The sequence below is a fragment of the Salarias fasciatus genome (assembly GCF_902148845.1).
Source record: "Salarias fasciatus chromosome 23 unlocalized genomic scaffold, fSalaFa1.1 super_scaffold_20, whole genome shotgun sequence".
Lineage (NCBI taxonomy): Eukaryota > Metazoa > Chordata > Actinopteri > Blenniiformes > Blenniidae > Salarias > Salarias fasciatus.
In genome coordinates, this window is record NW_021941230.1 from 16,078,568 (window position 1) to 16,092,048 (window position 13,481).

General features: G+C 54.3%; 4 protein-coding genes and 1 long non-coding RNA gene across 5 annotated transcripts in view; 1 reads left to right on the forward strand and 4 right to left on the reverse strand.

The window, feature by feature from the left end:
* LOC115383704 (carbohydrate sulfotransferase 10-like) overlaps positions 1-1,355 on the reverse strand; it is a 14,105-nt gene extending 12,750 nt beyond the window's left edge. Inside the window, exon 1 of the mRNA XM_030085886.1 lies at positions 1,287-1,355. The gene's annotated coding sequence lies outside the window, so the exon portion shown is untranslated. The remainder of the gene's footprint in view (positions 1-1,286) is intronic.
* LOC115383700 (carbohydrate sulfotransferase 10-like) overlaps positions 1-1,425 on the reverse strand; it is a 4,092-nt gene extending 2,667 nt beyond the window's left edge. Inside the window, exons 1-3 of the mRNA XM_030085881.1 lie at positions 1,287-1,425; positions 770-902; positions 570-676 (exon numbers count right to left, since the gene is read on the reverse strand). Of these exons, the coding sequence (XP_029941741.1) occupies positions 570-676; positions 770-863 (201 nt within the window). The 5' untranslated portion in view covers positions 864-902; positions 1,287-1,425. The remainder of the gene's footprint in view (positions 1-569; positions 677-769; positions 903-1,286) is intronic.
* The window catches only part of LOC115383752 (uncharacterized), a 24,034-nt gene extending 18,262 nt beyond the window's left edge, over positions 1-5,772 (forward strand). The window contains exon 3 of the long non-coding RNA XR_003930745.1: positions 5,700-5,772. This is a non-coding gene — a long non-coding RNA (uncharacterized LOC115383752). The remainder of the gene's footprint in view (positions 1-5,699) is intronic.
* Positions 2,322-4,389, reverse strand: rpl31 (ribosomal protein L31). Its single transcript, XM_030085907.1, has 5 exons — positions 4,272-4,389; positions 3,769-3,872; positions 2,702-2,827; positions 2,480-2,592; positions 2,322-2,395 (listed from the first exon to the last, which is right to left on the reverse strand). Exons 2-5 carry the CDS (start codon positions 3,870-3,872, stop codon positions 2,364-2,366), a joined length of 375 nt encoding a protein of 124 aa, XP_029941767.1. The 5' UTR covers positions 4,272-4,389; the 3' UTR covers positions 2,322-2,363.
* A 7-nt stretch (positions 5,773-5,779) lies between the features above and the next one.
* On the reverse strand, positions 5,780-13,477 carry zc3h13 (zinc finger CCCH-type containing 13). The gene is given in 33 exon segments (XM_030085910.1): positions 5,780-6,295; positions 6,380-6,543; positions 6,711-6,911; positions 6,986-7,129; positions 7,218-7,304; positions 7,307-7,346; positions 7,349-7,485; positions 7,488-7,721; positions 7,724-7,821; positions 7,909-8,034; positions 8,036-8,100; positions 8,102-8,947; positions 8,950-9,066; positions 9,069-9,139; positions 9,440-9,552; positions 9,650-10,074; positions 10,076-10,155; positions 10,226-10,444; positions 10,533-10,835; positions 10,838-10,933; positions 11,022-11,365; positions 11,468-11,635; positions 11,719-11,811; positions 11,813-11,870; positions 11,873-11,958; positions 12,062-12,230; positions 12,333-12,389; positions 12,392-12,482; positions 12,586-12,690; positions 12,861-12,975; positions 13,057-13,160; positions 13,311-13,349; positions 13,351-13,477. Coding segments are annotated over 33 exon segments (5,322 nt in total). The 5' UTR covers positions 13,474-13,477; the 3' UTR covers positions 5,780-6,091.
* Positions 13,478-13,481: the final 4 nt, after the last annotated feature.

Genomic DNA, 13,481 nt, shown 5'->3' on the forward strand with positions numbered 1-13,481 from the left:
AGGGTCCTTGTAAACGAGGGTTCATCGTGGATCGCTTTGTATGCTGTACATGTATACACTCCGTTTAATACGATTGTTTACAATCGGATTGAAAAAAACACCCATGTCAACTGGGCAACTGTCTCAGAATGATAATAAAAGTTGATATTCTGCACCAGAAGGGAGTGCCTCAGGGCTCTGTTTTCGGTCCCTTGTTTATTATTTGCATCGGTGAGTTGGAAAAATAGTTCCACATTGAAATCGTCAATTTTTATGCAGATGTTTTTACGTATCTTGGAGACACTGTGTTGGTGGTCACTCAGCACTTAAAGCTGCTTTCAAAGAAATAGAAGCCCAACTTGTCTTGGCGACAGCGCTAGATGTGGTTGGTGAAATATATTGTAGAAGTTTCTGTGCTTTATGAGCTTTATAGACTGTTCATCTGTTCTGCTGTCTTCAAAGCGTGTGGTCTGTAAATCTGCGAAGGCGTGTAGAATCCTGTCTTGTGTGCCACCCTTCACTCCCCCACCCCTCACAGGACCATGGAGCCCCCTTCTGGCAAGAAGATGTGAGTGATCCTGAATAATCACCCGGTCTGGCGGTTTAGGGTTCTGGTTTTCTGGGACGTCCACAGCAGCAGCTTTAACTGGATTGGGTCCTGGCCCCGTCCAGCTCTGCACACCTCTGTCTCCATAGTCTGTGGCAAACACACACACACACACATCACAGTGAGCAGACCATCTCTCCCACCTGGCAGTGACCACAGCAGGAAGTAGAGGCAGCTTCTTACCATCCACAGATCTGAAGGTGATGAACTTCCCAACAAACACCAGAATGAGCAGCGCCCAGCCGCAGACCCCAAGGAGCAGCCAGTGGTGGCGCATCGCTTTGAGTATCAGCTGACGGCCATTTCTGTAGCACAACTGGACACACACAGTGACACACACACACAGTCACACACACATGGAAACGCAGGGAAAACAAGGGATGCAAGGAGACTGAAGGAGCTAGTTAGCTTCAATAAGAGCCCCCTCTGAGACTCCAAACAGCTACACCTATCTATGTGACATCTGGAGAGGTCAAATTCTCAATGTGGCTTTTGGCTGTTTTTTTTTTTTTTTTTAGTTTTTTAAATCAACAAGAATCGTAAATTAATATCTAACAATCGTGTTGAGGTGGAATGTTTTGAAGCTGCGCTAACTGCTCGGGCAGCTAACCAGCTAGCCACTATCCACGAAGACCCGAAAAAATGGCTCGTTTTTTCTATTCTAACTGCGTTCAAATGTCAGTTCAACAGCCGCACTCACCTTCCGGATGAGGGGAAGCTACTTTACAGCAACGCAAACCGCGGAGAAATGACTGGATGGAGGCATAACGGAATCTCTGGCAGATGATTTACCCCATTACTCACATCCACACCCGTGAGTGGAGCGAGCAGCGCCCCCAGCGGCAGTGCGGGGGAACTGCGGCTCTGGGTGGTTACAAATATCTTTCAGCTCCTGATTTTCCCAGCGAGCTTCTAATTGAACATTTATAAGTGTAGTAAAGCTAGAAATAGAATAAAAAGGTATTTTTTCTCTTATATTTTATCTGGTGATAAAGGTTTGTAGATTTCTGCCCCCAAGATAAATATCTACCCTTTGTTCTGTGATGTTCAGAAATATATTCTGCTACAACGAACATAAAATACTGCGAGATTAATATAAAGGGTTTATCCTCACCCGGAGCACCCAAACTGTGTAAGTCCTCCATGGTGACCGATAAGTGAAGCGCATGTCTTCTTGCTTGGTCGATGTCAAATGGAAACACTGAGAAGACTCAGGAGTGAAATCTGCGGAGGTGTGTTCTCAGCTTTCATCAGAAAGGTATGGGATCCTTCCTGTTTGGTCTCATTCACAATTGTTAAAATAGGCGTGTAAATGTGATCAAACAAACCCGCTTGACAAGTTTCAATTGGTGACATATAGGTATTCATTCTCTATTGTGGTATTACCATTACACACGTCCAAGTCAAAGCAAATGACTGGTTCCTTGAGATGTGAGCCTCGTGTTGTGGTTTGGATGCATATGTTGGATCTGGCTCAGTCGGTGGAGTGGATGTTCGGTTTCAGCTTTGATTCCACAAGTCGAAGTGTCCTTGAGCAAGACTCTGAACCCCAAACTTCTCTCAGTGTATGGCTTGAGCAGCTTGGATGTCAGCCGCCGCCGTTGGTTTGTGATTGGGTGAATGTGATCATCATTGTGAAGTGATGCTCAAGTGGTGGAAAAGCAGCACAAAAACTCTATTTAACCATTAAACAGTGTGGATAACTGCAAACAACAATGAAGACAAAAGACTCGAGCAACTTTTATGTCTTTTTATTCCACTCGCAGAGGGGAAACATTTAGTTTTCATCGACATTGACCGTCTGCAGGCCTGTTTGGGATGAAAACAGAAGGAGAGTCAGTAAAACACAGGCCCTCAGAGATTTCATGTGGGAGGAGCTTGGTGACTTTTTACCTTTGCATGTGGTGACGGGAACGTATGTGACCAGGGTGTACAGCTTGTTGGGAGAGTCTTCGTCCTCGTTACGCTTCCTGGACAGGCGCACGCGTATTCTGTACGGCACGTTCCTGCAAAAAAAATAATACATTAAAATAAAAACTCACACACAAACGTGTCATGTTGGGAAGCATTTTCAAATTCCAACAGAAAGTTCGAATCCTCTGCGCGCCTCCTCACCTGATCCCCTTGCTCCACACGGCCTTGTTGAGGCGGGTGTCGATGCGGACGTCGGGCGTTCCCATCTCCTTCATGGCGAACTTGCGGATCTCCTTGATGGCGCGGGGAGCCCTCCTCTTGAAGCCTCTGCAAATACACACCAACATCACGTTACATGCTGTGACACCGGAATCAAGGATGACCGTGGCTTGGTTCCAGTCAATCTGTCAATCGCAGGGTGCAGGTTCGACTCCCCAGCTCCCGCTGGTCACATGAGCAAACACTGAACCCCAAGCTGCTCCCACTGGATGAACTGAGCACATTACATGGCAGCTCCAATCTTCAGAGAAGCTGGGGTGAGTCCCTAATTAGCTTCATCTCAACATTTTCACACCACAGAAGAGCAAGGCTCATCTGAGACACCGGAGAACCTGAAACACGTGAGACAAACAAATCACGCGACTTTACTGTGGTTTCGCCTGAACTTTAAATCATAGAAAACTAACAATACCTGTACAATGGCAACTATTTCAAAGAAGATCTGATTTCAAATAGGAGGTTAAGACCGTCTCTACCGTAACAGGTGAGGCTGAAGACTTTTCTACTTGATAAAGCGTCCAGTCGGGGCTGACTCAGGTCACCATGGACCAGTCTGTGATGGAGCTGTTCATGGTTCAGACTGCTGGAGGGCCTACACTGTGTTACTTTCCTTTTTGGAACCTTTATTACACTATTACATGTTACTGACATTGACTCGCTCTCTCTCTCGTCCTGCAGGAGATAATGGTCTGAGCCTCCTGCCACCATCCAGTCTGCAGTTCTTCCCTTAGAATACTTTGAAATGACAGTATTTGGTACTCTCGAAATTTAATGTAATTTAATTACATGCGCATGGAATTAAATGACGCAAAATTATTGTGGTTTAATTCTCCAAAACCATGATATACGTCTGCAAGAACCTAAAGGCCACCACCGTTATTTCCAATTATTTACAATCATGCCTGTCTACACACACTGCTGTTAATCTACCAGCTGGGTTGATCCCGCTCAGGAGGAGTTGAGACGAAGTCTCCATGATCAGTACTCACATCCCATGGATCCGCTTGTGGACATTGATGGTGTACTCTCTGGTCACAACCTCGTTGATGGCTGAACGCCCCTTTTTCTTCTCTCCTTTCTTTGTTGGTGCCATCTACGGAGAAAATAAGAGAACCAGACACAGCTTAGCCCGCAACACCGAGAACAATGCAATGTGGGACCGATAGCTTACAATCAAAACAGAAGCTGACACGAACCGCTTGAGAACACACATGAGATGCAAAAACTCAGTATTTATAATCGTATTTCCATGTGTTTAGATCAGACGGGTCCATTCGGCGATTTGAAGCTCGCAGAAGCCATGCAAGCGACGCACTCATTCGTCGCTTGAAAAAACGGGTCTTAAATCACACATATTCGCATCGAAAACACACCCGTGTGCACAACACGACGCTTATAGACACATCTGCAGCGTGGATGGGACGAAAAGTGCTTTAATAAACAGCGGATGGGGACAGATTGTGCGAAAATAATTTCCGATGAAAATACTCACTTCGGCTCAAAGCTGGGGCGGAAGTCGGAAGGACGGACTTGAAGCAGAGACTGCTGGGTAAAGGAAAGCGGTCCGTTCGGGAAAAGTGTCCGCGGTAAACAAACAGTAAAAGGTTCCGCTAAATTTTCGGATACTCTCACAAAAAAAAGTGTATTAAAATAAGCATTTTGTCCAAAAACGGCCAAGTAGCATATTAATTGTGATCTATATAAATCCGCTGTTCAATGGAAATGCAATTTATCTATATCTGAGCACATTTGGGCGACTTGCGCGGTCTACTGATTTCACTGTTCAAATACGGATCTGTAATTATTTTTAAGATCCATTGATCGCGCTGCGCATTTTACCAAGAGAAATCAGCATCCAGTGGTCGTAAACTATCGATCTTGCACATCACCCGAGAAAAGATCCATTATTTCGCGCAGCGCAATCGGCAGATCGAGTCCATCACCAAACTCAGCCGTCCAAACATACTTAACAATATATGACATACACTTTATATCTATTTCTGTTCACTTAATTTCACAACTCAATACCTGATACATCTGGTTTTCCCACATAAATATAGGTTCTGATAATAAAAGGGCGATAACCAAAAATGTCTCTTAATTCTTGAATGCTGCACATCAAGCTTTTCTCCCCATTTACATCGTTTTTTTCTTATATTGTTGATAACTACATCTACTAAATTTGAGTAGGGAAAAATTGAACAAAACCGACTTTATGTTTATAAAATCGTTTTCTATTGTGTTTTTCACAACTTACCTTGGTTGGCTCCACAATTTTGTTGTATTACTGCATTGAGATTTTTTCAGGAACTTCGCAATAATTCTGGTAAAATGTAACAAAAGTAAAAAAAAAACAGTCTTCATTTATTCTACGGTATAAAACAGTGAAACCTGATATCATGATATTCATGTTCACAGAAAATACAATACATGGGAAGTCAGGCTGTAACATATTCACACATCTACTTGGTCAAATTTTCAAGGCCGTGGCAGTGAGAAGGTGCTGCATCGAATCCAGAGGCAAACACAATTTCCATTGTTAATCTGTTCCTTGTCCATTGGCATTCTGTTGACACTCACTGATCACACATCCTGTTCTGTTCCAATGTCTCTGCTTCACTTTATCCAGCTGGGTGAGACTTGACTGTGACCTCTTGGCCACCAGAAACACATTGATCACATTTTCAGTCACTTTGCTCTAAGCAGGGAGGGTGCAGCTGTTTTCCTATTGGGGGGCATTTTACGCTTGTTATGGATGATGTGGTTTGTCAAAGAGGGACTCCACGTGTTCGGTGGGTTCAGTTCAACAAACGAAACACAAACAGAGGACATTCACTGGGGCAATACTGAGGACTGTTTCTTTCGGTCCCTGCAGGAGATTTCACGGTCGTAGGTCTCTCTGGTGGAATACTGAAGATAGTGTGACACGGCGCAAACAACCAGGAACAATCATTACTTGCAGGCTGTGGTTCATACAAAGCCAAAGACCCGTTCCAAAAATGATCATCTAACAATTTTAATGCACAGTTACAGTAACTGAAGCACAGGTGATGAAAATCAATCCGAAATTGAAACTCGGTTAAGGACTGACATTTAAAAGTCTGCTGTGAAACACAAAAAAACATGAATCCAGAAAGGTGTGTACATGGTTGGTTGCACATCTCCATCAGCGAGTTTGACAGTCTGCAATTACAGATGAAAACAAGTATCACCGAGTCTCCATTTTTAGTTCCTAATAAGGCTACACATTATGACACGAGGCAGAACAGACTGAGGGTTAAAGAAACACTTCGACGTCTCTCTCGCTCTCTCTCAGGACACACACATCTCTGCCTGAGCTGCTGTGTTTATCTTACTGCCGCCACCTTCAGCCGCCTCGGCTGCCGGCGTCGGCCCACTGTCCGACCTCTCCGGAGCCGTGGGCTGACCGGCCATAGTCCTCCTGAAGAGCCGCATGCTCATCTGCAGCAGCTCGCTGGTCCACCACCGGCGTTGTGGATACTGCTTGGTGAGACCCTGACGAGACCAAAGAGCCGAGTTAGGAGAGTGAAGCCACTTGTGCTCAGTGATACCAGCTCCGAGGAGGAAAACCACACCCACCTTCTCGTTTTTCAGCAACTGCCGGCGGATGGCGAAGTCTCTGCGGGCGCACAGGGCCTTGCAACAAGGCCCCAGGTTGCTGAGCAAGCCGTCCCTCTCCACCCGCCTGTTGAGGGCCGCCATGTTCAGGGCGCCCGGGTCGTGCTCGAACAGCTTGTCAGCATCTGGAATTACAGAACAGACAGAAAGGATCGAACTGACAAAACCCTCAATGTGAGCACAAGATTCCACTTTAATGGCAGCGATGTGCGACGAAACAAACAAGAAAAGCGCTTAAAAAAAAAAAAAACCCCGTTGGAGTCACTTGTGGTCTGACGGTGCTGCGGCTCACCTTTGGGGTCGTCCAGCTCAGACTTGCACACCTCTCTGACTTTCTCCAGCAGTTCGGGGCCGGCGAGCCGCTTGGAAATGCCGGCTCGCAGGAGCACCGCTCCAGGGGTGAAGCGGAGCAGCGCCGCCCCCGCCGTCCGGGGCTCCTGCTTCTGTTTGGGCATCAGGCTGGACCAGTCCACATCGATCACATCCAGAGGACCTGGACACACGGGACGGGTCACGTTACAGCGTTCCAGACCAGAACGGTTCGCTGCATCTGAAACCTGACAGCACCTGAAATCTTCTCCTCCTCCTGCTGATCCTCTTTCTTCTGACTGTCGGCCAGAATCTCATCCAGCTCGTCGTCGCTGATCGGTTCGTACTCCTCGCCAACAGACGCCACTGACTGACTGTCGTCCTCTTTGCCATCGTCGTCTCCTGTGAACGCAGCACAAACAAAACCTCCGCCCTCATTTCACAGTTCCTGCATGAGAACCAAGGAAAATGCCAGTGAACGTCTTCGAACCATCGATGCTGTCTGCCTTCTCGGGCTCACGCTGCTCGATGACATGATGGCTGTTGCTCTGTTTTCTCCTCTCTGTGGGCTGAAGGTCTCCCGCGGCAGCAGGGGCTCGTAGTCGCTCCGGTCCTGCCTGCCGCTCGGCCCTGGGCCCGGGGGTCCCCGTGCGGCGGCAGGTCCATCAGCATCATCCTGTCCCGTCTCTGTCCGCCGCGGTCCCGCTCCCTGTCCCGCTCGTGCTGCTGGAGGAGAACCCTCGGGAGGAGACGCTCCTGTCCCTCATGTCCCGCTCCCTCAGCAGCGGCTCGCGGCGGGTCGCATCAGCAGGGGGCTCGCGGCCGCGGCCGGGGCCGGGGCCCGGGCCAGTCCCGGGGCTCGGGCTCCAGTCCCTCTGCTGCTGCAGCGGCTGCTGCAGGAGGAGGGGCGGCTGCTGCGGCGCCGGCGCCGGCTGCTGGGGTCGCAGGTCCTTCCGCTCGCGCTCTCTGTCGCGCTCGAACGGCTCGCGCTCTCGTCGCGCTCGCGGCTGTCGTAGGAGCCGGCTCGGGACCGGGACCTGGCCTGGCGCTCCGAGTCCGGAGAGCTGCGCCTGGAGCTGTGGCTGCGGGAGTCCCTGCCGGTCTGCGGAGGCAACAAGAGGGACAGGAAGCGTGAGCCGCGAGCCGACGGGCTTCCGGCGGTCCGGGGTCAGGCTGCCGGCGGGTTACCTGACGACGTGCTGCGGCTCGGCTCGCCCCTCCTCAGCTGGTCGATTCGGGACTTCCTCTCGGCTCCGGGAGGATCGCTCACCCCCGGCCTCTCCCTCTCCCTCTCCCGGTCCCGGTCCCCGGGAACCGCCCCTGCGGCCGGCCCCGCGCGACCTGGGCCCCGGGAGGTCGTCGCGGTGCGCCGACGTCGTTGGAGGGTGAGCGCAGGCGGCGCGACGACGCGCGGCTCTGGTTGCTGCCCAGGCTGCTGCTGCGCGCCGGCTCCGGCGGCGGCTTCCGCAGCAGCGGCTGAGACATGAGCGGCTGGGGGGTCAGGGTCTGCAGCAGCATGGGGGGGTCCTGAGACAGCAGGGGGGCGATGGGGGCCGGATTGCAGCGCTCTCTGTCCCTGCCCATCCGGGGGCCGGCTCCTCGTCTCAGGGGCTCGGCGGGGGGCCTCTCCACAGGGAAAGGGGGGGCCTGCGTTTCCAGAGGACCCCCTCGGTCGCTCACCTCCTCGTCTGACCAGTCACTGAAATTGTCCATTTTGGAGAGCGGGGAGGGGTCGGCGTTGCCCCCGGGGCCGCGGTGGTCGGGTCTCAGGGAGGGCGGCGGGGTCCGGGGGCCTCGCTTCCTCTTCCCGTGGGGCTGGTGGGTCACCGTCTCCTCCTCGGACACGTCCGACTCTCCTCGAGAGCGCTTCCTCTTGCGGTCCAGCGGCTTCTTCTTCGCTATTTTTCTTGGGGAGTGCAGCGGCGGCGGCCCGTCGGCCGCTGCCCCCGGCGGCGGCTCGGGGTTGCACAGATCCCCGGCCGCCGCCGGACCGTTGCCGCCGGCCGCCTCCTCCTCTTTGCGGCCCTTCTTCAGGCCCTTCCTCTGCGACTTGGTCTTCTTCTTGCCCTCCTCGTGGGACTGGGTGCCGCCGGGGTCTCTGCTGTCGCTCGCGGCGGCGAGGGCCGAGGGAGGAGGCGGGGTGGCGTCCCGCTGGTCCCGGCCTCGGCCGCGGGAGTCGGGCAGGATGTCCGAGAGGTGCTCCGCCCGCCGGTCGCCCCCCCCTGCTTCGCTCGCCGCCCCGCAGCTCCGGGGTCGTCGTGGCGTGCGCGCGGCCTCCCGCTTGTCCCCGCGACCCGTCGCTCCTCCTCCTTCCAGTGGGCCTTCTCGTCGGAGGCGGCGCCCGTGGCGGCGACCGTAACAGGGGCTCCTGCGGCCGCACCACCTGACTCAGGAGGCGGTGCTTATCTCCGTCTGCACACAGGGCACAACCGCACGAAGACTCAGGACGCTTCGCCAGAATCAACCAACACGTTTTGGCAAATTTGCATCATTAAAACTCAAGAAATCAGCAGTAAAATGACAGAGCAGAGAGGAGGATCTGCGCTGCTCTGCGGTGTGTCTGCATTCTGAAAGAGGAGCATTCCCCATCAAACGGGAGTGTGTCCCTTCAAAAAGACTGTTCCCTACTGTCAGGCGGAGGCGGACACACTGGGCTGGGGAGGAGGGGCTGTGGGTGGAGCTTGGCCTGCCCTCGGCCAATCGGGCGCTCACTTTTGTCTTCGCCGCTGTTGTAGCCGTCGCTGTCCGCCGGGCTGAGGTCTCGAGCGGGGCGTTTGGGCGACGGCCGGGGGCTCGGGCTGCTCTCCACCCGGGCTCTCTTACGGCTGCAGGGACGAAGCAGGGCGGAGTCAAAACGCTCAACTCAAATGAAATCAACATCAGACCATCAGATCTTCTGAGCAGGACGACCGAGACGCCGACACTCGCCTCATCTTCCGTTCGTCCCTGACGTCTCGGACCGGCCGCTCGTCTCGGGCGTCCTCCCTCCTCTCCCGCCGCTCCTCCCTCCCCCGCTCCCTCTCCTCCCACTCCCGTTGCCTCTCTCGGTCCCGCTGCTCCCTCTCCCTCTCTCGCTCCCTCTCCCGTTCCTTCCTCTCTCGCTCTCTCTCCTCCCTCTCCCTCTCCCGTTCCTCCCTCTCCCTCTCTCTCTCCCTCTCCCTCTCTCGCTCCCTCTCCCGCTCACGCTCTCGCTCCCTGGCCCTCTCTCTCTCCCTCTCGGCCTCCCTCTCCTTCTCTCTCTCCCGCTCTCTGTCCTTCTCCTTCTCCCTCTCTCGCTCTCTCTCCCGGTCCCGGTCCCGGTCCCGCTCCCGGGTCCGGTCGTCCCGCCTGTCCTCGGCTCGCTCGGGCCCTGCGGTCGTCCCTCCTCTCCTCGCGCTCCGACTCGTCCGACCGGCCCTGATGTCTGTTTGGAGTCGCTCCTCTTTGGTCTGGAGACAAAACCAACCGATCAGCTGACTGCGAGACCCCGGACGGCGTCTCCTCGGACCGCACCCCCACCTCGGTCTCTGTTGTCCCGGCGGTCCCGCTCGCTGTGGCCCCCCCTGCGGTCGTAGGAGGAGTCCCTGGCTGGCTCCGCCCTCCTGTCGCTGTCGTAGCGGTCTCGGTCGGAGCCCCTCTCGGAGCTCCTCTCGGCGCTGCGCTCGCGGGCGGCGCTGCTGCGGGACTCCCAGGCATCATGGGAGTCCAGCTGGGAGCCGCGGGAGTTTCTGTTGGAGCCTGACGCCACAAAAAGCAGAAGGAACAGTTACTGACGTCTGAACGGAGAGAGATGAGAGTCCGGTCCGTCTGCAGAACCGCTTCCTGCCTTTCTCAGTCGTCTCATTGGCCCGTCCTCGGCCACGCCCATTCCTGTCGGCGCGCTCCGTCCTCACGTCCTCGCGGCCGTGGCCTCGCCCGTAGCCCCGGTCGTCCTGAGCCGCCTCCTCCTTCCTGTGGGACTCGGTTCTGTCGCGGTCCTTGTCCCGGTCCCGGTCCTTCTCCCGCTCCCTGTCCCGGTCCCGCTCGCGGTCGCGTCTCTCCAGAGACTCGCGGCCGGAGCGGCCGTCTCGAGATTCCTTCACGTCTCGGCTGTCGCGGAACTCCCGGACCGCCTCCCTCCCTCGGTCCCGGCGTCTCTGCCGTCGCGGTCGTCTCGTGAAGACGCCTGCTCGGAGTCGTAGTCGCGGTCGTCGCGGACGCCGTCTTTGTCTCTCTTGCTGCGGCTGTCTGTTTACAGAGGAGACACAGAAGCTCAGAAAACCAGCCGCCTTCAGCGCCGTCACAACACCGAAGTGGTCAAAAAACACGGCGGTACCATCTCTGCGCTCGTATCTGCGGTCCTGGGCGGGCGGGCTCCTCTCTCGATCGCCCCGGCTCCGCTCTCTGCCCCTGGAGTGCCGCCGGCCGGGGCTGGACCGGTCGGACCGCCGGGGGGGCGGGGAGGGGTCGTGGGAGGGGGCGGGCGAGCGGGAGCGGCGGGAGCTCGGGGGCGAGGAGGTGGAGGCCTGCGCCGCCGAGCTCCGGTGGTAGGCGGGGGAGGACGAGCGCCGCCGCCGCGGGGACGGAGAGTGTCTGTGGGCGGAGGAGCCCGAGTGGGAGGACGGGGAGCGGTGGCGCGGCGGAGTGGGCGTGTGCTGGTGGCGAGGAGGGGAGGGGGACCTGCGGACGCGGAATAGTGGAAACAGTGACCACAGATGATTTATTTACTACTTTTTGGGAGCTGGAGGTCCGTTTCACGGAATACGACGGACGCACGCTGACCTCGGGGGAGAGCAGGCGAGAGCGGCGCTCTTGTGAGACGAGGCTTTGGGCGAGGCGGATTTCTTCCTGGCTGCGGGCGACGCCCCCCTGGAGGCAAACGGCACACTGCCCGAGCGCTCCTCCGACGTCACCGACCTCTTGGCCTTGTGGGAACTGTCCGATCGGTCCCTGCAGACAGACCGGCGACGGAGACGAGTTGGAGACGCTGACTGAGAGGAGCGCGGCGCTCTGCTCCCCGGCGGACTTCCTACCGGCGTTTCTCTTTCTTCTCCTTGTGCTTCTCGGTGTCCTCGTCCTCGATCTTTTCCTCCTTCTGCTTCTCCTCAGACTTCTCCTTGTTTTGTGTTTCCTTTGTGCTTCTTCCCGATCACAGGCAGGTCCAGAGGGACTGGTGGCGGAGGACTGGGGTGCGGGGCCCTTTCTTCTTGCTGTGGCCCCCCTTTGAGGATCTGTTTCACAATAATACACAGCATCTCTCTTCATGAAACAATCTTTTAAATGTATCCTCACTCTTACGAGTTCTTTAAGTGAAGTTGCTTGTAGTCTTCAGGGGTGTAAAAAAGGGAAAAGTCCTCAAACAGCATGCAGGATTACCTGGTTGTCTCGGAGGCTGGTGACGACACCAAGGCCTTCTTCTCTTTCTTCCCGGAGCCCGCCCCTTTGGTTCCACTCTTGTGTTTTGGGGGGGTGATGGACTTTCTGGATGACGGTGAGCCTTTGGAGCTCAACCGCTCGGGAGAGGCCTGAGATTTACAAGAGACATCTCAGTGAGCGATCCAGATTAGACAGATCTGAGTATGTTAGATTGACAAGACTGAATATGAAAGCTACTGCTGAAAAATGATTCACCTTTGCAAAGCTGTACTTCTGGATTTTGTGGGAGTCTCAGCTTTCTTAATGACGATCTCTTCTCTCTTATCCAGTTCTCCTGTTCCAGTTTCATCAGCTCGCGCTGAATCTTCTGGCGCTTCATCTCCAGGGATAGCTCGTAGTCGTAGTCCTCCGATGTCCGAGTCTGAAAATCAGACAGAATTGGGACAGGAGAGACGGCAGTCAGATCAGAACCACTCACTACTTATTCGTTGTATAAAACCAGGGAAAGTGGAGGGAACCTTCACGGTTTGTTTCCCCTCTGTGGGCTCTTCTTCTTCGCTGGCTGGGGTTCGCTCCTTTGTGATCTTTATGTCCTCCTTCTCCCGGTGTCGACCTCTGGAGGACTCTCTCTGCAACAGAATAAAAACAAACATGTTTCAATCACATGTTGACACAGCTGTAGGTCTTGTGCTTCTGATGTAACATCAGAATTTAATTCTCTAAATAGTCCGACGAGCAGCACTCATGTCTCTGTTCACCTGCAGCTCATTAAAACAGACCAGGGAGGCAGAGGACTCACTCTCACTGTGGGGGACGTGGGCTCGTCTAGGTCTCGTTTTGAGTTTTCTGGGTCAACATCTTGTCTTTTATTCTTCATCCTCTCCCGCAGATCACCTGTGGGCCTCTCAGTTGACCTGCATCAGAAACACAAGAATGACCGTGGCTGCAAAAACAATTGTTTTTGTCGAAGCAGCTCTCGGTCCGAGTCAGCTTACCGGCTGAAGCTAAATCCTTTGCCCCGCGGCTGACTTCCATGTGTGTAGCGACAAGTGTTGCCGTAAATGCAATTACCGGTCTTCAGCCAATTTCTGCACTGACTCTGAAAGACACAAAGAAAGAGATTCCAACAAATGACAGACACTGAAACATCAAAGAACTAACTGAACATGCACCAAACGCCTGACACAAGCATCTCTGGGGTGGGATTCTCTGAAGACGTTTGTGGTGGGAGCTGTGGAGAGGTACGTACATCAGCAGCATTACTCCCAGTGCTGGGCCCGAGTCGTTCAGAACACACTGGGCCTGCGGGAGGGGACGGCGGGGTTGGCGGTGCTGCTGGTTGTGGTGGTGCTGCTGCTATCAGATATGGTTTTTGAATTCTCCACTGTTACCTTCCGCCTGATCTTGGACATTCTGCAGG